Source organism: Anabas testudineus, chromosome 21 (assembly GCF_900324465.2).
Source record: "Anabas testudineus chromosome 21, fAnaTes1.2, whole genome shotgun sequence".
In the NCBI taxonomy this organism is placed as follows: Eukaryota; Metazoa; Chordata; class Actinopteri; order Anabantiformes; family Anabantidae; genus Anabas; species Anabas testudineus.
The window spans coordinates 12499177-12523694 of NC_046629.1; the positions used below are offsets into that span (position 1 = coordinate 12499177).

Consider the following 24518-nt stretch of genomic DNA (forward strand, 5'->3'; position numbering starts at 1 on the left):
AGGTTAAATAATGCTTTATAATATTTTATTAAATGGACACCCGTAGGCTGTTTAATATTTTAAAATGGCAAAATGAAATAGATTTTGTTGTTTTAATATTATATTTAAGCCTTTTAAATCCAGCGCAATTTCCTCCTGTTATTCACATTTTTAGGCCCATAAAATAAAAGGCCTATTTATTTTAACAAGCCCAGTCTTCAAAACTAAATACAAAATATGCCATTTTATCTAAACCAAAAAACAAAAAGGATCTCAATTGTTTACATTTTAACATTTTAACTCAAGTGTTGCTGCTGTAGCTGCAGTTTGTCTTTTTATATTTTGATGAAATTCAAATGGGCAATCTAATTTGATAGTTTTCACTGTCTGGCCGTTTCCTTGAAACCGCTGTTGCACAAAAGGAAATGAAAATAATTTCCCTCTATTGCCTTCTGGTCAATTTAACATCCTCTTCAAAAAAAAAAAAAAAAAGAGAGAGGGTGTCTGGATAAGATGCTTTTCCCTGACGTATTCCCAGTCCTGGACTCACGCTGTAATTATTCCCCGGCTTTTCTCTGAGAATCGGACGCTGCACTGGGTAAGCACAAAGAAGTCAGAGAGCATCCTTGAACCCTTTCAATACGGGGCCACTGATATTCAAATAACATGCAGGCACCATTTGACTGCACCGAGCAAAGAGCATTTTAAATTCAACATTTGCATGTGACTCTTTGCCCCGTCTTTTTCTAAAGTTTAAAAAAACTGTTCCCATAACATCTAAGTGATTTCTGGCAAAGAGGAGGAGAGAAAAAAGCGATATCCTTATTCTCGCTCCATGGATTGGTATGCAAATGAAAGCAGTTAATTTGGACAATTAGAATAAATATTCAGGGACCTTTGTCATCAAACCCCATTGGAAACCCCCCGATAAAGTGAAACTGAACAAAAGATGTCTCGGAGATTAATTAGATATTTGATAAGACACGAATCCCTAATCGCAAATACAAGACACATGGGGCTGCAATGTGCTCCAAGTCATAATTAATACCATTTAACAAGATTTTCATTTAGGCATGAAATGTCTTTTCGGGGCATTTAACATTGATTTATTCCATAGGGAAAATAAGGGAATTCAACATATTATATGTGATATTAAGAGTAATAATGTATCACTCAGGGTTTAAAATAATTTTCTTTTTTTTTCAAATTAAAAGCCTAACAAATAATTAACAAACCATATAAAATCTACATCACACAATCACAGCCTTTTTTAAGATGTTTTAATTACGATAAAATGAAAGTCTTATACGTGTGACTTTATACAGGTAAACATTTATATATAGATATTTTTTTTAGCAAAGAAATAAAATGATCAACCAAAGTTGGGGGAAAAAAGCTGTGTACATACATATCCACAAAGTGCGTCGAAAGGAAACTCCCTGATTTCCAGGATACCAACACGAATAAAACAATCATAGCCTAACATTTACATGAAAATAACACATAGTTTAGTCGTCAATATACAAGATGGGACTCACACTGTCCGAGCAAAGTTCAACACGCTTCGCGCATCCTCAGCAAACATCCGGTTCATTTTGAAGTTGTCCCTAAAAATTTCCAAAGGCCTGCAGCAGATCACTCAGTGGTTTTATTAGATGGATTTATTTATTTATTTTTACGAATGAAACACTTGTCACGCCCGTGGAGAAGAGATTTTTAGACTTTGCCATCGCTTCTTGACATGTTTTCTCCCTCAGTGTCTGTCGAATAAGACCCGTTTTCAACGCTGTGCAGTTTGGATTCTGGTTTCATTTGGAGGGGGGGGGGGTGGGGGGGGTGCAGCCACATTAGGGCTCGTCGTGAGGAGACGGATCCTTAACAGTGATTCTGGGATTCACCCCCTCCAAAATAAGTTCTGGGGACTCGGACCTCGGGGTCTCCAGGTTGCTGGTGTCGGTGTCACTGTCGCTGCCCTTTTTGCCTCCCCCCCCGGCCGTGTGTGTTTTGATGTGCTTGCTCAAATGGTCACTGCGCATAAAGCGCTTGTTACACACCGGGCATGCGAACCTTTTCTCGCCGGTGTGGGTGCGAAGGTGTCTCTGCAGCTCATCGGACCGAGTGAACCTTTTGCCACAGAAAAGCCAGTTGCAGACAAAAGGCCGCTCGCCGGTGTGCCATCTCAAATGCGCTTTGAGGTGAGAAGTCTTTCCGTACACTTTACCGCAGCCGGGAATGTGGCAGCTGTGGAGTCCCTTTCTCCGCAGGCTGGCCCCGGCGGGTCCCAGCCGCTCAGCCTCCTGGCAGTTCGGACAGTCACATGTTGCTCTGCCGGAGTACCGCCTGGACGACCTGGAGGTGCTACTTATTCCTGAACTGCCCCCAGAAATCATGGCGTTGGCCGCAGAAGCGTCTGTGTAGGTGGGGATGACTGTTTTGAACCCGTCCTGCGTTAACAGGTGCTGACTGGTGGACAGTAGATGAGACGCAGAGGGGCTGATTCCAGTGGAGCTAAACGCCGAGTGGGTCAGCGAGGAGAAGTCCGGGTTGTAGCCACTCAGTTGGGAGTGGATAGCCTGGGGCGTCCCGGAGTGTAGTGAGGTCTGGAGGGTACTTGCGGGATTCTGGACATCGAGCCACGATCCTGGATTAGTGTGGACATCCCACCACGAGGACGCTCCGTTGGCGACATCACCAGAGATGGTTGAGTGAAAGCCGGACTTGTACCACGACTCGTACGGGTGCGCCATCCCCACTCGCGGGTACAGAGTCTCTGCTGATGTGTGGACTTTGGAGATGAACGCTGACTGTCCGGATTCTTGAGATGTGACGCTGGCAGAGTTGGAAAACAGACCGCTGTACTCTGTGGAAAATGCAGACGAGGTCGGGGAGGTGGAGGCTAAGCAAAAGGCGCTGTTGCCTGTGCCACTGGTCGGTGTTAGTCCTGTCGATGCGCGGCTTGTTGCTACTGTGAAACCGGGCAGACTGGATCCCAAGTTGCAGCTGGAGGAGGATCTTTTCCACGGATGAAATCCACCTTTTGAGAAAGCGCTCGAATCAGGTAAAGTTGTGAGGGGACTGGTGTTGCCGATTTTGTTGCAAGTTGCAGCCAGCATAGCTAGAGGTGTAGTTCCAAACCGTGGCTCTTCCTGAAAACACACAACAAGTTGGAGTTTAAACAAGGAACAACAAACATGGCTGCAGACTCATCTGGCACTGAAGCAGATTCACTCCAAAATATGAACTCATTAAAACAATTCTAACAATTAAAAGTACCATTTGATCTGAAGTAGCTGAAACGCAAAGCACATGAAATAAGGACAAACGTCTTTACAAACTCTAAAATATGAACTGTGGAGATTTCATCTGCGAGGAGGACATGTCTCCAAAGTTTGATCAGCTCTGGTTTGACGCCGCCGAGCTGTGAGCGCACTGTTTACTTTAACTAGCTCTAAGAAACTCCTAAAACTAGTAATGAAAGCCCAGTTTGCACGGCAGGAAATCTAACTTGCAAACTCGAATTACACATGTTAATAAAAGCATTAAAGCGTTTTTTTTTTTTCTTGCAGATGAAAAGTAGGTTGCTGCATCTTTACGCACAGCGCTTGCAAATCACAAATTCCGACTCACCCCAAGTATAGACGTAGCCATATCCAGGGTCTGTGCTGTGATGGGAGTGTTCGCGATATCAATGCTGTACGGCTCCAACTTGACTCAGTCTCACCGTGCTCGACTCAGGTCACACGGTTTCTCTCTTGGCTCGCAGCTCCCAACACTACCTAGTTGTAGAGAGCGTGTTCTTTGAAGTACAGCTGGCGAGGACGCGCAGCCAATCTAATGGCTGCGTTCATGGCTGGGGATGAAGTCAGCCAATGAGAGGCTCGACCGCAGACAGAAACACCAAAACCCCGCCGTCAATCATCTGTTGTGCAGCCTCTGCTCAGACTGTCATACAAGACACGATTTGGTATTTTTTTTTTTAAATGCATACAGTTATTTTTATGTCTCACCCGGAGGCTCAATGTTTCTTTTCATTGCAGAATTGAGTTCACGCGTCAGTTCTCCGCGAGGTAAGCTTCTCACCAATTTTTACAGCGTTTGTCTATTGTGGTGGCACTCTCCTTCTGTGTAGGTTTCCCGTCTGATTTTTCAATATTCAGCTCATGCCCGACACGTCATTCAGAAATTGTTGCTATTGAAGTGCGGAGTATCCTGAACAATGCGAGAGACGCGGCTGCCGCTGATGACTTTATCACAACAGCGCGCAACCGCTGCGTGTTGCTGCACATGCTGCACTTAATGCGCAGGATAAACAGCTGATCTGATATGCTCTATAATTTAAAGTCCCCTTTCTTGTTGTTGCTGTTGTTGTTAATGGAAGATGACGAATGGATTAAGTTTGGCTGACAAGTTCCAGAAACAGGCCCTGACAGCGCAGAGTTCGCTTCTCTAACCGCGGTTATATTATTTACGACCTGTCTGAATCAACCAATCACTGAATATATAAAGAAAACATAATGTCACCGAGGAACTCACATAAGGTTTTTATTTTATTTTTTTTTTCAGCCAAAATCTAAGCGCGCCTGTGCTCGTGCGTGCGTTTGCGCGCGTCCGTGCTGTACGCGCCACCCCCCCTACTTACTTGTTGGGGGAGTGAAGGTGAGGGGTTAATTAAAAATGACAGCTTGCTTTATCAGCGCGTGTAGTAGACCTGTTTTAAAAGACTCTTATTTTATAGTCAGGGAAAAAAAAAGTTTGAGCCTGCCGCCAGGCCGCCTGTCTTCTCTTTTATATTGTCTTTACAGGAGGCACGGTGCCTGTGCCTGAGAAATAAAACATACCGTCAGTCTAACACGTTTAATTAAACTGTAAACAGTTAAGAAGATACGACTCTCATCAGTTTTTTTTCCCCTCATTATCACCATTTAATAAGTCAGCATATCCCATGTCTTGTTAAAAACGCTCGGGGATAATGGCACAATGTAAAATTGACCTGCTCTGATGTGAATCATCATCCCTTTAAAAGTTAAAGCAATTTTCCAGAGAAAGGCTTGACCGAAAGATGTGCATTACAGTATTCAAAACGGGGAAATAATGCTCCATTATAGTGTATGAATGCTGCCAGTCAACACAAGGCGCAATTTGTTCAAATACTCCTTTTGCTTTAAAACCCACCTTTGGAAGGGTGAATAAAAATCAGTCTCATCAAATACTGAGCGCTGCCAAGAAAATTGAATCATTTTTTGCAATCATGACAATTTGGCAGAGTGCTGTTAACAGTATTAAATGTCTGCTCTACATAAACATAGTGGATTGTTGCTGAAGAAATTAAATAAATTCAAGCGGTAAATGAAAATTAACGAAGAATGTAAGCATTTGTTTTTATATTTTCTTTATTTAAAAATCGGAAATCAGACTTCAACGAGTTGGCATTATTTTAAAATAGAAAAACATGGCTTTTCTATTTTTATTTGTAATTAATATTGAAAAAAAAAACAGTCTATTACAGTTTTTGTGTGATGTTCATATCCCCGTGTACATGATTATTTGTGTTATATCCTAATAAGGAGGAGTGTGATCGTTCAGCCTAACAAAGAGAGCTGCACAGGAATCACAATAAATACAATTGTGTAGTCCAACCTGTCTTAAATTTATTTGATAGGAAATATATTTGTCTTATTAACGTAAAATAATAAAACAATAGTGATGTTTTTTTTTTTCCTAGGGCCATGTTTACTTGAGACAAAAGGGGGGAACATGATCTTGCCTTGTCATTCAAGTGAGAATTTTGACTTGAATCTGTAATTCTGGACTCCATTTGTGAGCACTTCTCTGTGGCAATTAGGAGCCTATTACAAGCCATTAGATTGATCAATGTACCTTAAACAATGGGAATGATTTATTTGGTCGAACAAAATGCTCTGCATCTATTGTGATGAGTCTGAGTGGGGGTGCACCCATCAACAAAAGATAAATGATTAATTCAGACCTATTCATTTAAATTCTTTCTACAAAGCCAGCCTCACTTGCCTCAAATCCAGATTATTAGAGCCTCATTTTCTGCATGTTAAACTAGACAGGCTGCTGGATTGGCCGATGGTTTTTGGCTGTGCCCCTCTGTGCTTTAATTTGTATTTCTGCTGAGGGAAGTTTATTTGAGGACATTTAACTAATTGTTGTAATTTTGCGCGCTCATGGGGCTACACCTGTTTCTCTCAAAGGCAGTTGGTGGAAACTATGAGTTCAACAGTGTTACACTTAATTTGTGTGGTGCTGAAGCTGTGCATTGTTGTCTGACGACTACACTTGTATCACGGTTGATCAGATGATGGATCAGAGGACAGTTATTGAATAATAAAGTGGGCACAATCGTGATTATGATTTTTTTTTAAACCTTTGATAATTTTCTTATATTTTCGGACTGTCATGTTACATCGTGAATACAAACAGTAGTTCTTTTTTGTTTTGTTATTTGTGGCTTTAATCTGGATGACAATGACTCTGTCTCATCTGCCATTTCCCATGAGTTTGTTTTCTTTCTCGCACTTCAAGGTTTCCAAGTCATCATTTATTCTCATGGCACATAAACAAAGACCAGAGCAAGAAAATGTAATTGACATATATTAAAGTGCAGCGTGAAACAAACTGCTGAACAATCAGGGCTCATTGATGTAGGAAGTGATTAAGCCGTAAAGCAGTCAGACATGACAAAAGTGTTCGAACGTGTCAGTGTAGAGATTCAACTCGTGGATGTCTTCTGTTAGGCAGCCATGAAGACAGATGATTCACATGACAATAAAAAAAGCAGGCAGCTGTTGTCAAGCTTCTCCTACAGATTAACTACACTTTCAATACCCACTTTTTAACTAACAGCTGTCTGTAAGATTGATTTTATAGCAGCTCATCAGCCTGCATCGATAGCATCGGCAGCTAAATTTGGAAGTGCAGGTCAGCCTGCCAGCTTACAGTGTCAACTTTCATTTTCAGAGGCTGCCTGCTCTATTTTGAGTGCAGGGAGCGAGCCAGTTGAAGTGTAGTCGACTGGTTACATTTGAGGACTTAGCTTAGCCCATTTTCTGCCAATAAATGCATTTTTCTCGGAGTTGGTGAGCTTTTGTGGAAGTCAGCAAATACTTAAGTGGGAGAAATGGCTCCAAAGAAGGTGCGTTTTGGTAAAGCGTAGCCCCATTCAAAAATGAGCATGCATGTACTGGAGATTACGTAATGGCAAGTTCTCGTTCTGATGGCAGACATCTTCACATTGTCTTTATTAGGGAAAAGGAGATGATGCACTAAAGCCACCGCCACTGATTGGAAGGTTTGGCACCTCTTTGAAAATAGGAATTGTTGGTCTGCCCAATGTCGGGTAAGTGAAAACATTTTTATTTAATATACACAGATACTGTACTACGCCCTGCTTACCACTCCTACGATGCTATAAATAAAAATGCTTGTAAATGCAAACTCACTACAGCAGAGTGCATGAGTTGAAATGAAAATGAACGTGTGAATTTACATGTAAAACAATGTTAGACTTGATTTAAATTATTAGAAGTTGAACACGTTTCACCAAAAGAGCTGCAAAGCTTTGCGCATGCTGCACTTGACAGTGCAACAAGCATAATGATTTACCTCCTGGCTGTAGATATACAGACAGAAACGTTTTACAAAGTCTAGATAGAAAAAGCTCCAGTTCTTCTTAACAACCAGAGGAGTGCTCCTAAGCTTTTCATGCTGAGCCTTTCCTTCCACATGTCTTAACTTTGTTTCTGTCCAAATAAAACTGGCAAGCTGTTTATAAAACACCTCAAACATGAATTCTTCAGTAGATAAGTGTGGTGATTGGAAAGAGTTAACAAACCCTGCTGTCTATTCATGTTAAATACTGACTTTTCGCTCATCCTAGCATGCACTTGCCAAAGTTCAGTTTACACTATAGAGTGCTTTTCATTCAACCACAAAGAAAACACGTACTGAAGAGTCACCAGCAGTCACTGTCACACTCATATGTCAGGCAATTTAGAGTTTCTACTTCACCTAACCTGTGGCTTCAGTCTTTGAACTGTGGAGGAATATCTGAGCAACCAGAGGTAGCCCACATCACAAAGTGCCAACACAGGATTTTCAGAGCTTTCCCACCTTACATGCCAGTCCCTGCCGCAGATTCAACCAGTTAGATGACTCTAATATTGACAGAAAGCATCTTTTTTTAGGAGAATGTTAAAGTCTGTCGCATGTTCAAGGCAACATAACTCAACATGAAGTCAGACACTGATACTCCTCCATGAAGTAGGACTCTCTTTAGGAATTCAACATGGCAATTTGCCCATAGTTGTTTGAATCAACTACCAGTCTCACTGGTATCTTCAGTGCCAGTGGTACTTTAAAGAAAATTATTATGTGTAAGAGGATTTGCACAACTAGATTTTCCGCATAATAAAATTGAGAACTACTGAAAAATTTGTTATATCTGACAAACAACATGGAGAGTACCCTAAAGGTAACCTATACTTGCAAAGGCAAGGGGAGGTGGTTTTTATTTCTGTTTTCCACATGCCCTAACTTTGATTCTGTCCAAATACAATTGTGCAAGCTGCTTATAAAACAGCTCATACATACATTTTTTAGTAGATAAAGGTGGTGATTGAGTTTAAACCTGTGAATCCAGAGCAGGATTTTAAGCAGGAACCATTTGTAACTAAGATTATTCTACAAACTTATACTAGCTAATCTCAATTATGTGCTAAGTTTGAAGATGTTGATTCACAGTCCCAGATGCCGCCTCTCACTTCTATGTTATAAGGAGGATGCTTGTATTGTGGAAGTGATGAGGGCGTGTTGGAGCAATTTATGTAAATGAAGTAAACAGCAAGCAACTAGTGGTGAAATTAAAAAAATAGGATGGCACTTACTATAAAGAGGAGTGTGTTTTCAATGTGTTTTTAGTGGGTCGATGTGATCAAACAAAGGAATGAATGTGAAGTGTGAAAAAATGCGTGGCAGGATAGAATCATTTATTGGTAACCTGGTAAAAATAGATGATTGTTTAAATGTGTTTGCGCATCAGTTTGTGCACTGTTCCAAGATACAAACCTGGGGAGTCAAAGAGTGTTTCCGTCTTTAGCCTGTTTTCCTGAAAGAGATTTTTATTGGCAAGGTGGACAACTTGACAAGAATCTCTAGTAGACTGTAGTTATGTTTGGCATGGCCATAGTGTGTTAGGAGGCTGACACACTGTCTGCCGGTCAGATCTGCTCAGACAAATCCACCTTGTCAGCATCTACCAAGACCTGCAGCAGCATCACTGACAGAGCGTAATCACAGGGCAGACCGTACATTACTTCCATGTAGCCCCTTTTGAGCTACAGGAAGGGCTACAGTGATGGGTCACGTTCCCTTCAACTGACAGGTTCGCATCGTTTTGCAGCTCTTAAAATTTCTTTGTTAACAAACTGTTGTTTTCAGGCAGCCTGGATTGTTTTTAAGATCTGAAAACTGCAGGTTTTGCAGGGATAGAAAAGGGCCATAATGTCATAATGTGAATGAGGCAGTATTATTGCTGAATCGCTGAACGTAAAGCCACAGATTTTGTTTCCAATAAGCTGCAGTCAGGCTGATGGTACATTATTTTTACACATATGTATATAGTAGATACTAATGGAGAACATACACTGCATAGACTCTGTTTCCTAAAGACGTTCATGCTTGTGCTAGATCTTATGGCTATTTTTTTCCCAGATTTTAGAGCTTATTGTACAAAGCTCTCTCCAGTGTCCAGTGTTTTAATTTCTTACCTCAGTGAAGCCACAATTTCTTCCTGGTATAAAGAGTAGAAATCATTGAGGTTGTGGGCTGCCATACTACATTTGTGTCAAAGTACAACTTGTCAGCCCTCTTATGGTTTCTTAATGAATGAACCATTCAGATGCCAGCCTGCTGTTAGTTGGGCGTAACTGAACATTTTTCACACATGTGGGAAACTTGAGAGTGTGGTTTAGCCAACCTATTCCTACATTTAGACCATCACATGCTCTACTTAATGTCATTCTCCTGCTTGTAGTCGTGAAGAAGTTTAATCTTGTCCATACTTCACATTATACACAGTATATGACCTAACTGCCTCAGGTCAACATCAACAGTGAATCTCTGTCCTAAAGTCCCAAAATGTGACTTTAAGATGGCCACTTCTTTAGCTTTTTCTCAAAAAAAAAAAAAAAATAAAACTGCTCACATAAGAAACATATGAAACTGAAAAATATAATTCCTGGGGTATTCTGTTCATTTGTATGGAATGGATAGATAATCTAACGGTGTCATCATGGAAGTGAATGAGGCAGCTTAGTGAAAACCGAAATGATTAAGATTAACAAGGCACTGAAGCAGAAAAACAAATAATGTCACATCCTTATTCAGGCTAGCAAACTGGCTAGAGTCATCATTTCTCATATAGACCGTTAACAACCATAACAAATGTCATGTCATTTATTAGAAACATAACTCCATTTGGGATAGTGCAACATCTGCATGTTTAAAATATAAATGTACTCACATGTATTATCATTGTCTTACAGGCTGTCCTCTTGACTCTTTTGAAGAAATTAATATATGTAGAAAAATGTGTGACTGGGGAGACATTACAGGCTTAATTTGGCATTTACAGCTTAATTTACCAAAGTAAAAAACACTCTTAACCCTTTATATCCTGATGTGGATCCACAGCTATTTGTTATCGACTACTCACTGTAACCATACTTGTGTAATTAAAAATCTTTATTAGGTAAGAGTACTGGAATTACAAATGTTATAATGTCATTAAATATTTATTTTTCTTTTTTGGCTGAGACTCTTTCACTCTCTGTCTAGGACAACAGGTCAAAAGGTCCATTCACAGCACGGACATAGCAGGCTATGATGACAGTGGATCCACCAACCAAAACGCTACTTTACTTCTTTTCATGTAGTTTACATATATTTTGCCGTATGCTCATGGTAGCTACAAGTTGTATTTGACAAGAATATATAAGATGTTTAAAATCCTTTAGCCTAAACATAATCTTTGTTGTGCAAGTGAACTGAGTGACAGTCAGAAGATCAAAGTATTTTGAGTGTCAGTCAAATATAATCTATGACAAGTGTAATGTTGCAATAATTAAAGATAAAAATTAAACGTCTTTGTAACTTTTAACATTAATTATCTGAATTCCCCAGTGAATACCTACATTGGGGAATTGACACAATAATCTTAAAATCTACTTACTATTTCTTTTCGGGCAATTTCCCACACTTCACTCAGTCATCATTAGTAGGTAGGGTTTGATCCGTTGTCATCAAAAGACAGAAGCATGATGATGATGGCGAATAATAAATGTTTTTGTTCGGGTTTGAGGATGATAAATTGGGCCTAGTCCTCTTTTATCTCTTTTACCTAAAACATGTTTTTATAACTTCTTTACCTTGTTGTAAAAAGCAGTTTGCACCACACCGAAGTGTAAAAAGAACTCGCTAATTTCTGTTTGCAAACTTAACCCAATACACTTTGCTTATTGCACCAATTGTTTTTTAGTTGATAAGTAATTATAAAATTTACAATGGCTATGATTGTTTTGTCTTTATCCCACAAGGTGACTTAAGAAAAGCCTTCAAGTATGTTTGAGAAACAATCCAGCTATATATAAGGAATTAATGCATGCCCTTTAGCAATCACAAGCAATTTCATGTCTATAGGACTTGGCAAACAATCATTTCAATGTGAAGCACCAAGTGAGGGGATAAAGTCCTGGATTACAGTTAACTGCCATGCCATTATTACTCTTAGACACTTGCCATTGTCTGTAGATTTTGAGTACACTTGAGCTGCTTGTGCCGTAGAAAATAAATCTCTCTGTGATCACAACACACAGGAGCGTTTGGTTGATCATGTTCAACAGCTGAGATCTATCAGAAATGTCATTTTCTCCCCAATTCCATGTACAATTGATCTATTATGGGATTATCTGACCTTGTAATTGGTATAGTATTTTTGATTCAAGTGGTCAAATATTCAATCCATTAGAATAACCTTTTTTCTATTTTCTCTCTGAGTAAATAAAAAGACAATCGTGCATAAGTGTTTCAGGATCATTCTATCAAACCATCAGGCTCTACACACCAGCGGTTTTACATGGATTGACCTTACTGCTGTTTTTATTTCCAGGAAGTCAACCTTTTTCAACGTGTTGACAAAGAGTCAGGCTGCAGCTGAAAATTTCCCCTTCTGCACCATTGACCCAAATGAAAGCAGAGTGCCCATTCCAGATGAACGCTATGATTTCCTCTGCCAATTCCACAAACCTGCCAGGTATGGGGTCTCATCATTCACATATTATTCACACTTCACATCTGTGGTCTCTTGCTATAGGTACGAGGAAACATATAACAATGTTGTTGATGTGTAGCTGCAGGTTTTGTATGATATATGATTGCTGTGCTGCTCTAAGGTTTTCTCATAAAGAAAAAGCTGACACATGTGAATCTCCAGCGCCTGGTTATCATACACATTTATATTGGCTGTTAAAGCAAGTTGAATTCAGAGTTGCTGTGCTATACTGACAAAGTACTAGCTAGATATCTCTTTTGACTGACAATAACTGGTATGTTGAATAGCCCAGAACATCCCAGTGTATGAATTTCAGTTACTTGAACTAAGGTGCTGCTTTTCAAAGAGCAGTATGAATGTCATTAGCATGCATGTACTCAATTCTGCCCTAGTTATGTGATATATCCTTATATCCTAACTGAACCACGCAGACCAAGCTGTTATTTATAAAAAAAAATACACTAGTAATCAAAGTTAACTGTGCTAAAATACAGTGCAGTTTTACACCATTGCATATCCAGTTGTTTAGAGTAAGAATATTCCACAGTATATCTTATTTTACAAAAATCTCAGAATAACACCAAAGCTAGCATTGAATTGATACTACTACTACTACTACAACACATACTATATCTTCTATTTTCCTCGTATTCATATAGTATGAATCAGAGAGGTCCATTATTGTCCAAAAACTCAATTTCTTGAGCCATGCTGTTGCACTAGGCGTCACTGACATAAAAAATACTATAGTGCATCCATTGTGTATCAGTCTGACTTTGAAACTAGTTCCCAACACATGCTCAGCTTTGTCTTTTTAAATATTGTTGTAAAGCTACAGTTACAGAAATTACTTTGTTTTTCTTTTACTGAATGAAAGTACATCTTTATTATTTATGTCCTTACCAGAAACCTTGGGGATAAGTGCCACAGTCGGCGTAGTCACCTCCTGAAGCATGGATACAGACTAATCCATTGTTGGTTTTAGTCTTTTCTTGGGTTTGGTTGTTGAGACCACTTTAGTTATTTGTGTGTGTTGGCTCAAATCTATGGTTTGGAAACTATAATTTGTGGTGATCTTTTATTAAATGGCATTGCAATTTCTGACATTTTATGGAAGCAAATATATTCATACCATACTTCTAAGTATAATACATCCAATTCATCATCATGAACTTAAATCCTAACTAAACTCACTGGTTGGGCACCACTTTGACATGTAAGACTGCTAAATTATTAACATTTTAAAAAGTTTCACAGGGGTACAATCTCTAAATTTGTAATTTGTAATGAATGTTTCTTTCTTTTTCTTCTTGGATTGCAGCAAAATCCCAGCATTCCTTCATGTTGTCGACATTGCTGGCCTAGTGAAAGGGGCTCATGCCGGCCAAGGCCTGGGAAATGCCTTCCTGTCCCACATCAGTGCCTGTGATGGTATCTTCCACATGACACGTGAGTCACAGGTTCAGTCTCGCTTTCCCTCATGGGAATTTACATCATCAACAGGTAACATTAAACGTAAACTCACCACCACCACATACATCTTCCAAAATGATCATACAGGTGAGTCAACACCTAAACCTGTTTCAGCAAAAACTGACACAACATTCACACAGATTGTCACCTACATGAAGGGAGGATTTATTGCAGGATTGTTTTGCCAACTAAACTGTCTGCCGAGTGTTCACTCTGCACTAGTATCTAATACTACAAGCCATTTCATTGACAACATTTTGGTCATGCTAAAATACTCCACCACCAGCTTTTCTTAAAGTAGAGGCCTTAATTGTGCTGCAGTTTTGCCAGCAGGGCATTTTGTGTGGTGGGTGCCAAGATCAACACAACAGTCAGGATTAAAGAAGTCAGACCAAACCTCACATTCCTACTGGGAGGCACCCTGAATGAGAATCACCAAAATGGGAAGTGAAAGGATCTGCGCCTGCTTCAGGCTTCACACAATCAAAATCATATCCTGAGGTTTGGAAACGCTGGAAGGCAGTTGGGAGGGAGCAACACGTATTATTGAAAAATGATTCCTAATGCCACTTTTGATTAACTTTGGGTACAGTGGAGGTAAGTATGTTATTAATAAACACATTCCTTTTTGTTTTTTACACAGTGTCTTTTTGAGTCACTTTGTAAAAAACTGCTAATAACCAAAATATTGCTATGGCCACCACTACAGTAAACTGTCCCTGTGTAAGACAATCTTCAAAACACTTCCTAAGTTTCCCTCAAGACCTTTTGTGTCACTGACATGGTCTTCTTCTTACACAATTAAAGTGTTACACGCTAGAATAATTCAAATTACAGCAACTGAAATGAATGCAGAGGCCTTTTTAAGAATAGCTGAATTTGTTTACTGATTGTATGTCGTTATTGACTCTCTGTGTGAAAGGAGCTCTGATTAGAGAGCCGGTGGTGGTAGCCATACAACAGCTGGATAGAAAGGGTAAAGATTAAGGCCATTTTCCTATTTTGTTCCTAAGTTGTGACTGTATACCACAGACAAGTGTATTACTTCTGTTCCAGTGTATTTTCCAAACAACCTTTCTGTGTGATAACTCTATAGTTTGTGAGAAGTGGAAGTGGAAAGACCACCCACTGTAAGACTTAGTAAAGTGTCAGGTAAGAGGAACTGTTGTCACTTCAGTTTTCAATGATTTTCTAAAATAAAACATATAATTCAGGTTACTGTTAGGTACTAGATAGGATACTAGATACTCTAGATACAAACTTCTTTTGTTAAGGACTATTTTTAACAGCAGATTAATGCGCATTTGGTGAATTAGTGCGTACAGCACCAGGATGGTGTCACTCGTTGCAACTGTGTGCTTCACTGATGTGTTTCTAATAGTTTTGTGGTGAGCAAACAGAGGAATAAGCTACATCAGGCTTTGACTACTCAGAAAACTATGTGTTAGGACAATCATTTCATTGTGGCTTTAAGTTTTTTTTAAAAGGGATCTGTTTATTGTAAAAAAAAAAAAAAGTAATCAGCCTTATTTTTAAAGAGCTTTTAATATATTACATTACAGTGTCATTAGAGGGTTGTTTTTAATATGCATAATGTGCACACAATAAGCTATACATTACTTACTCGTAGCTTGAATGTATTTTTATATACATTATTGTAAACATGGTGAAAACACCCACAGTTCCTTTGATGTGGACTAAATGTATATGCCAGATCATCGCCCATAAACCAACTCTTTTGTTCCTACTTATACAAAGAAGACAAACATTCACACATCGGAAATTGGACCATCGAAAGTTTCTTCTGTGTGTGTTTACATCTGTCTGCTCTGGCATGCCATTGTTTCCACTCTCGTGAGGTCCTTGGAAACAATGCGGTATGTTTCACAAGTTAACCATTAAACATAGCTGGTTTTGTTTTGTAATTATATCTATCTGGTGTCAGGCAGACTGCAATGCTGAAGCCACTACTTTTATATAGCTTGATTATATGGTTGTGGGGAATCACACTTTTCTTGTCTAGGGTGTTATGTTTTTTTTTTGTTTGTTTTTTTTTTGTCTTAGAATTAGTATAAGGATATATAAAGATGCTGCAGAGTGATAGTAACATGAAACAGCTTAATGTAGTTGTGCGATTGTTAGTGCGAACTGAAGACACAAACAACCATCCTGAATCTGATGAAGTCTTGAAGTTTTGTTTGAACTTTTTTGATCAGTCTTACGTTCCTGCCAATTCTGTCGATGAAATTAGTTAATGATCTTTTATTTTCTATATTGTGTTTGGTTTGGAACTTGTGAAATTTATAAAGTAATGAACAGTTACAAGTGTTGCAAAGGTTTTACAAAGACATTCAGGCAAAATAGGTTACTACTTTTTTTTTTTTAATATAACATTTTCCAGGGAATAGTCTAAGTGGGGCTCTTTTAATATCTGGTCACAAAATTCCTCAAGTGGCGTGCACATTATGAATATTTTTCAACCCCTAATGACTTTGAATAGCCTGTGTAAACAGTGGATTTACTTTCAACAATACCTTCCCGCCGCTATTAAGCTGCATGATGACATCCTGAAAGCTGATTCTTTTCAATGCCTGGTGTTCCCTGGTCTCATAACCAAATGGTTTGCAGGCTAAGTGCTCCCAGTGCTTCTGCAGCGACTGGAACGCAGCTGGATCCTCAATGTCTGAGACAAGACACAGACATGTTCTACTTCATCTACTCTTCTGTCCCCTGCTAGAAACTCTGCCAGCTCACCTGGCCTTATTCCCAGATGTTTGGTTTCCAGCAATTAGATGTTCCCACATTGCTGCAGGAAATCTCTAGTTCACTTCTAATAAAGACTTATTTACTCAGTAAGAATCTAGCCTTAAGATAGTGTCGCATAGCACAGTTAATGTTAAGGGACTAGCTGTGACTGTGCAGCCGACTGGAAAGTAGCTGTTATTTTTGGTGCAGACTTCGTCTTTCACTGTGATATTCATGACTTTCAGCACCTGGGCTTCTAGTTAAGTTGCGATTCTTCTCTTTACTCCACTGCTGCAAGAGGTAGATTCAACAAAGTCCTTGCATGTATTGAAATAATGGCAGTAGTGTTGGGGACAAATTGTTGATCAATTACTATAGTGTACCATTCAAAAGTTTGGGGCCACTTAGAAACTTTGTTATTGAAGAAAAGCAGATTTTACAACCTCTGATTGGTCAGAAATACAGAGTAGACACTGTAACTTGAAATGTCATTTTTTATGGAATATCTACAGAGGCTCATCACATTAGTTCTGTGTTTGTTGTGTTTGCTAATGTAAGTTTGTCAAGTTAAAAGGCTCATTGATCATTAGCAAACCTGTTTTGCAGTATGACAGCATAGCTTAAAGATGAATGTCTGAATGGAAAACAAGGACTCTTAGCATCAGAGCAGGACAGATGTCACCTTGCTGTATACTTTGTTCAGCTGTAACATTTAGTTTAATAATCAATGAGTCAACTGGCAGTAAATGAATTTGCAAATAATTTAGTAACTTCTCAAAATTATGGGCTAAACAGTTGTCTTTCCTTGTTTACTTGGGCAAACCATTGGGTTTTGGATGGACAAATCAAAAATCTATGAATATCAGCATTTTTGTGATATTTTAATTACCAAACCATAATTTAAGAAACAAAAACACTATTGTTAACTTTGAAGGGTCTAACTAACTGTTTATATCTGCTTCCAGACCTTAAGCTGGTTTATCTAACCGGTTGCTCACAGTAGCTACATATTCACTGGTGTGAATGTATCAGTCTTCTCATGAAATCATCAGCATGAAAATTTAAAAAAAAAAGTGAATTTTACTTCACTTTTCTGTTTACAAATATTTATGTGAACTAAACACATGTTAACAGCTTAGGTTTTGTTGTTGTGGTGATAATAAGTGTGTTAACAAACCTGTCAAACATGTTGGGAGTGTTACCAACTGTCTGTTTTAGTTTTTGGTGATGACTCTTATTGTTTACCTTCAGACATTGGTCCTATTTACTCACCTCAGAAATGTTTTCACTATTTAAAGATCTCCAATATCCTCAGTGACTTCCACATGAATCATCATTAACTGATAAATAATCAAATCTGATGATAAAGAGTGAATGAACGGAGATTGGCTCGCACAGTGCTGAATGTAGCAGGACATTTGTGTTTGGCTGTTGCCTCAGTCGGACATCAGCCCACACTCCACTAATCGCTTATAGTGAACAAATCAAACTGATTGTTTAGCTGCAGGCTTTAAGAGCATACTGGATTGTCTATTCAGACTATTGAGACAGAGATGATTTATGGCCAACCTGCCTCCTCACTGACGCCAGTGATGGCTGCTCTCCAGGAATTCTGCCTTATCACTCACCAACTTACAAATTCTCCAACTTGACAAACATCCAAAACACGTCAGCCAGCTTGGTAGCTTCCATTCGTGTGACTATCTTAATAGAGCAGACAAAGACTGAATTTGTCATCTATTCAGTTCCTGGATTAGTTGTTGCATTGATGTCTTAATCAAAATTATCAAGCATTTCTAATATATCAGCAATTTAAAGGACATAACTGAGGTTTGTTGTTTTTTTTGTCAGCAAATCCCATGAGAACAACAAACCAACATATGGATCAGCTTAGTTCTCCAAATTCACCACGAAATTATTATTATTTTTATTATTTAGATGATATGATATCATCTAATGATATATATATATATATATATATATATATATATATATATATATATATATATATATATATATATATATATATATATATATATATATATAGCTCTATCATATTCTTTGGACATCTTATGTGTGGCTCTCTTCAAGTCGTTCCATAGCATCTCTTTGGGGTTGAGTTCTGGGCTCTGACCTGGCCACTCCAAAAAGCAAATTTTGTTTTTCTGAAGCCATTCTGTTGTGGACTTTTGTTCATTGTTCTGTTGCATCACCAAACTTCTACAGAGTTTCAGCTGGTGTACAGACATTCTTACATTACACTGAAGAATTTGTTGACACACTTAGGAATTCAACACTGCAAGCTGGCCAGGCACTGATCCACCAAAGCAGGCCCATATCATGATGTTTCCTTCACCATACTTTACTAATACACATTATTTCTAATGATTCACATACTTTTTCCACTAGCACTATGAGATTTTTATGGTTGTTCTCAATAAAGACATGAAAGATCAGAATTATTTGTGTTATTACTTTAGGCACATATATTTGTTCATGCGCTTGACTTAGATGAAGGTCAGATCACATTTTATGACAAACTAATGCAAGAAACCATTCAAATTCCAAAAGGTTTACATACTTTTTCTTGCCCCTATGAAATGCTGTTTTGTGCTTTTTCAAACAATTATAATTATTATCAAGGAACTGCAATGACACAATAGTATAGGCAACAAATATTGAGGTAAAAGAATGAACAATTACAATTAGTTTTAATTACAAGATGAATTTGTTAAAATAGTGACTTGATTGTGTGTTAATGTGGTCATTTCAGTGAATCTTACTCTTTATTGTTGACAGCTTTCCCTTTAACTACCCCAACAAAAATGTTAAGTTCCAATTTGTAACTTGTTTGCCTTACATACTTACAGATAGTGGGTAGAACTGCAGGATATTGTTTCTTTATTTTTTAAGTTTAGGTGCAATACACTCTATTTTAGCAAAGTTAACTCAACCCACTTCCCACATCCTATTGGACAGAACTACACTAACTGCTGTATGACAGTCTGAACTGCGTTCTTGCACCTGCCAACCTTGCCTTGTTATTTTTAAGTGAAAATGTCCATGCACCATAAATTGGTCAGAAAAATGAGCTGCCCTGTGCTGCATGTGGTTTTTTTTTTTTTTTTTTTTTTTGTTTTGTTTACCTTAGTTGTTTTAACCAATGCAATTCCATATGTAGGAATCCTCTTTTGTGTATTTTCAGAGTGTGTTGAGGTGCTGTCACAGCATTTCAATGAGCATTTTGCTTCAGCGAGAATGAAGAGTTTTTGTCAGCCTCCACTCATCGTGGATGATTAGAGCAAAATGTCTACCCATCTTGACTGGAGATCGCCACAGCTCCAGATAACATGCTCAGTGATTGAAGGTCGCAATATTTTGAATTCTAATGGGGCTGCAAGATGAATTGCCTGAAATAGACTGTAGAATCTTCCTGCTTTCTCCTCATGCCCCCCTTGCCTGTCCGCTGTGAAAAGAACCACTGGGAATGGCAAGGCCCGATGATCATAGAATTATTGGATGGTGATTCTAAACCCTTCAAAGAGGAGTTGCTATGGAGATCTCGTTCCAAACTGTGAAATGATTCACCTTTGAAAGGCTGGAGGGCCTGAAAGCTGAACACATCATTGTTCAGGTGGCGGTTGGTTAGGAAATTGCTGGTGCCTGTGCAATCAGCAGCACTATAGTAGTTAAGGATCTAAAAAGGTTTGTTCTCTGAATGATGTGGGACAACAGTGGTGTGCATATGATGGTTCCTTTCAATCAAGGCACTTTCATGCTCCGGGGTTTAACAAAATAAATGGAATGACAGAGGTTAAGCTAATGATAAGGAATTAACACTGTTTTCTGTTTTCTGCGAGAGTTCATGAAAGCTGAAGCCTGCCCTGTACGTTCACCTATCAACTGCACACAGTGCAGGCTTTTGTGAATGACTTTCCCCTACATGTGGTTTAGTTTTTTTCAGTCAGTGATTTCAAACGTGGCTGAAAGATGCACCTTTAGTTTCCTATGAGACACTGTGGCTGGCATTACACTGAAACTGGAGACACCTTGTTAGGTACTCATATTCATACTATCAAGCACTGTGATTTCACTGTGATCTATTTTGATATATGGGATCATGTAGAAAACACGAGTGTATCTCACAAGGGCTCAAACCCACCATTTTCGGGTGTCAGACTACTTTTTAGCAGCCAATGTATTTGCCATAATTGACATATGCAAAGAAACAAGGCTGAATATGCCACAAACTCTGTTACAGAAGCAGCATACTACAAATTGCTGTCAATTTCATGTATCCTAAAATGAATGTCAAGAAGATATTTCTTGAATGAACATAAATACCCTTGTGTGCATTGCCAGTGTTTTTATGCTGGGAAGACATCCATAATGTGCCATTCCTGACAGACTCATAAAATAGCTTTTACTGCTCTGAATACCAGGAGAATTGCGGCACTGTGTTTGCATGAACATTTTAAAAGCAGCTTGAGGAATGCAAGTTCTTTAGATGTGCTCTTACCCATCTTGCATGTGAAAACATGCACAGGAAGTTAGAAGTCAATGAATACTGTAATTTAACTGAATTATGTTGACCACATATCTTCCCAGGTAGCAACATCAGAGGAAGCAGCTCAATCAGTATTGATCTCGACTTGACTCGGATAACTGCGTTGTCTATGTACCTGACAGAAGAGTAATGATATAAGGTAGCTAGAGCTGAGTTGGTGATTTTAGTTGTTAAACTTAAAGAAGAGAGCAAGACTTGCATCCCTTAGTCCATGTGTTCTTAACAGTGTCACAGGGACGTTTGCTTCATGGGGTTATTGTAAGACAACATTAAAATGTATTTATTCTCTTTTCTGTAAAAATGGTTTCCTTATTTCTAAATGCAGGTGTATGGAGTTGTCTCTTCTTTATGCCAGCTTGCAGTCCCACTTTAAGTCCATAATTTTACAGAGCTTAGCCTGATCCTCAATCAGGCCATTGAACACACCACTCACCCTCTGGAGACTAATCCTTTTGTTCTGTCAATAAAGAAGCACCTGTTAATAGTGTCTTCAGGAAATGAAGCTGTTAAATTTAAATAGTGAGACAGACCTTACTCCAACCTCCTTATTCTTTTTTGTGTGTTTTTCCTATCTTGCACGTGGCTTTGTGTGGCGCCGCAGCCTTATGGGAGCAGTCTTCACAGAGCCTTACCCAGGCCCGCCTGTTAAGGAACTAATTGTGGAGCTTGCCCCCTCAGATTTCTCGCCCCTCTTTCACCTTGTGCATTTGTTCCCTGGCTCGAAGCCTTGAATGGGATAGCAGTAGATGTGAATGTTAAATTAGGCGAAATTAATTAAAGCAAATTACTTTGGAATATGTGGTCGTCAGAACAGAGTGTCAGCTGATGACTAAATAGTGAGTGATCAGCTGCTCCTGCTCTTTTAAGCCACTTTGAATTTTTTATTTATTAGCTTTTTTTATTATTATTAATTAATATAACAATGGTTTGATTGCTTATTTAAAAAAGTAAGAAATGTTTTTTTAAATGATTGTCCATATATTAAATTCTATTGCTTTCATTAACAGTGATTTATAACAATAATATGAGCGGTTTATTAACCACATGAATGTTTTATTTTAAACCTCTTCACTTCTAATTAATAATGTACCAAACTGAACTCGAGTCTCCTAAGCATTTACCACACTGTATCAAAACTATACATTGTAATTGTTTATAATGTATGTATATTCTTGCAGCTAACAAAATGATTACATTGCATTATATTTTCTGAGTTCATACAGACACAATAGCAAATTTCCATTCCAATCAGTGCTGAACAGGGAGCTGGTAAATTGGAGCAGCAAAACAATAATTCCACTGATTAGCCCCTTTCTGTGTGGTGTAAGTGAACTGTTTATACTGTGGAGTACCTCTGCAAGAGGAGAGGAACCAAAACAGCCTGATTAGGCAAAGAGTAATTGAATAAGTTCATTTCACCATGAGGACAACGCACAGGATGACAGCTTGCACAAAAGTCCACAGCTTCTGTTGACTTGCATGAGTAATAAACCCACTGGTGTAGGATTTATGGTTGTGTATCATTTTGCTGTTCGGCTGTGCTTTTCGCATGTGACTGATGAGTGATACAAGAGTGTAAAAGCCCTGTGGTTTATGCAGGTGCTTATCTGTTTTTAACCCCGTAAAAGAAATAGATGTTATGTTCTGGATATTTACTGGAGAGTTTATGGGAATATTAAAGTCTACAATTTAAAAAATACTCCGACTTGGTCTCAGAGGCACTGGTTCTTCTTAGTGGAAAAGAAAAGTCTACAAACATGCACGTAGCTCTTTGCTTTGGACTAAATACTAACAACATGCTGCCAAGCTCACAATGACTATGTTAACATGCTGGTGATTAGCAGTTCTAATTCTTACGATGCAGGAAGCATGATAGTTAATGTAATTAATTCTGTGTGGGGTGTTGATGTCTGGATGAACGTTCCCACCAATACAGCCACGTCATGCGTGTCACTAACATCTAGCATCTAAACTTGTATACACCAACCGGAGGTGATAACTTAACTTACTTCTCTTAAGCTTTCTTGGTTAGTGATATGACACATTCACACAGGATGCAGCTCTGCAAAGATTTGTCAGAACCACACGTATACTGTTGTTCATCCCGACAACAACGCACAGCTGTGAGTCATCAGTATTTTCTGCGCGCATCACTGTTAGAACTTGTTGAGAGATGATGTGACAGTTAACGTGATGAGTAGTGTGGATCACTCTGGTGACGTTATTATCTCGCAGGGCCTCACCTGTCAGCAGTCCGTCTCACACTCAGGTGTCAACACATGAATATGACTTGTTGATAACATTTAGTGACTCTACCGTGCACATTCCAAACACAGTGTCCCTCAACACGGCAATATTTAAATCCAAGTCATCAGTCACCTGACATCCACTTCCCTGTTGAATGAGTTGGCATTCCCATTAAGCCACAGTGTGAAACTTCACAAGTCACTATTGTTGACTGATTTGTGAAGGTGTGTCCACCATTTAATGCCAAACTATGTTCAACTGATCATGACTTTCTATAAACAACATATGATGCACTCTGCATAAATTATAAACGTTTTACTTATAATGATTTGTCATTTATAGAGCCCTTCTTTGCACTGAATTATTTTCTTATTGTAATATTTCTACTTATATTTAAGTGGTGATATATAAAAAAAACACACACACCAAAAGTATGGGTTGTAAATTAAAGAACACATTGGAATAAGGTTCAGGAGAATAGTCTAAAACAGTTGGCACTGGCAATGTTAAAGCCTGTGTCTCTGATGTGACAGATGTACACCAGTGTCGACCCCCCCTCCCCTTCTCAGAAGGAGCCCTGAGTGCCACTGCTGGCTAAATGGTCTGCTCCAGAGCCTCATTACCTAATCACCAGCACACACCACGGCTAAGAAACAAATGATTAGAGGACGACTGTCCAATTCATTGAATATTGTTGATTTTTTATTTTATTTTTTTTTGTTAAATTACATTCAGTTTTATTTGTTCCTCATATTTCTACTTAATAGCTAATTGTTTTAAGACTGTGGGATAGGAATTGCATGACCAGACGCTCTTGCAGATTGACAGACAAGCCTGTTGTGTTGCACTTAAAGCCAATTTTGGTGGAACTTACTTTGACACTGTAAGCTGGTTTCTTACAGTTCTGACATATGTGCACAGAAAAGAAAGATTTAATATATTCCTGAATATTTTTATCACATTTGTTATGATTTGATTGTGACTCCCCCTGTGCTTTTTCATGTGGATGTTTATTTTTTTCATATTCTCTGCAAAAGCTAATAATTTTTGGGGGCTAAATGTAATCACTGTTTTACATTTGATCACAAAAAGTCATCATAAAAAATGTCATTGATTCTGCAGCTCTCAGTCTGTTGCTTGTTCTATAAATGTTCA

At 38.6% G+C, this 24518-nt stretch overlaps 2 protein-coding genes across 3 annotated transcripts in view; one reads left to right on the plus strand and one right to left on the minus strand.

The window, feature by feature from the left end:
• Positions 1-1826: 1826 nt before the first annotated feature.
• Positions 1827-3825, minus strand: sp9 (sp9 transcription factor). Its single transcript, XM_026375806.1, has 2 exons — positions 3607-3825; positions 1827-3125 (listed from the first exon to the last, which is right to left on the minus strand). The coding sequence occupies exons 1-2, from the start codon at positions 3625-3627 to the stop codon at positions 1827-1829; spliced, it is 1320 nt and encodes a 439-aa protein (XP_026231591.1). The 5' UTR covers positions 3628-3825.
• Positions 3826-7014: 3189 nt separating this feature from the next.
• LOC113172783 (obg-like ATPase 1) overlaps positions 7015-24518 on the plus strand; it is a 38637-nt gene continuing 21133 nt past the window's right edge. For both annotated transcript variants that reach the window (XM_026375807.1, XM_026375808.1), the window contains exons 1-4: positions 7015-7138; positions 7251-7342; positions 12170-12313; positions 13653-13780. In XM_026375807.1, coding sequence (XP_026231592.1) covers positions 7124-7138; positions 7251-7342; positions 12170-12313; positions 13653-13780 — 379 coding nt within the window. In that variant the 5' untranslated portion in view covers positions 7015-7123. The remainder of the gene's footprint in view (positions 7139-7250; positions 7343-12169; positions 12314-13652; positions 13781-24518) is intronic.

Excerpts from the sequence above, each read along its gene's own strand:
- sp9 (XM_026375806.1), bottom strand. The coding sequence starts at position 3,627 with ATGGCTACGTCTATACTTGGG. Across the intron at positions 3,126-3,606 it reads TGGCTACGTCTATACTTGGG|GAAGAGCCACGGTTTGGAAC; the intron begins GTGAGTCGGAAT and ends GTGTGTTTTCAG.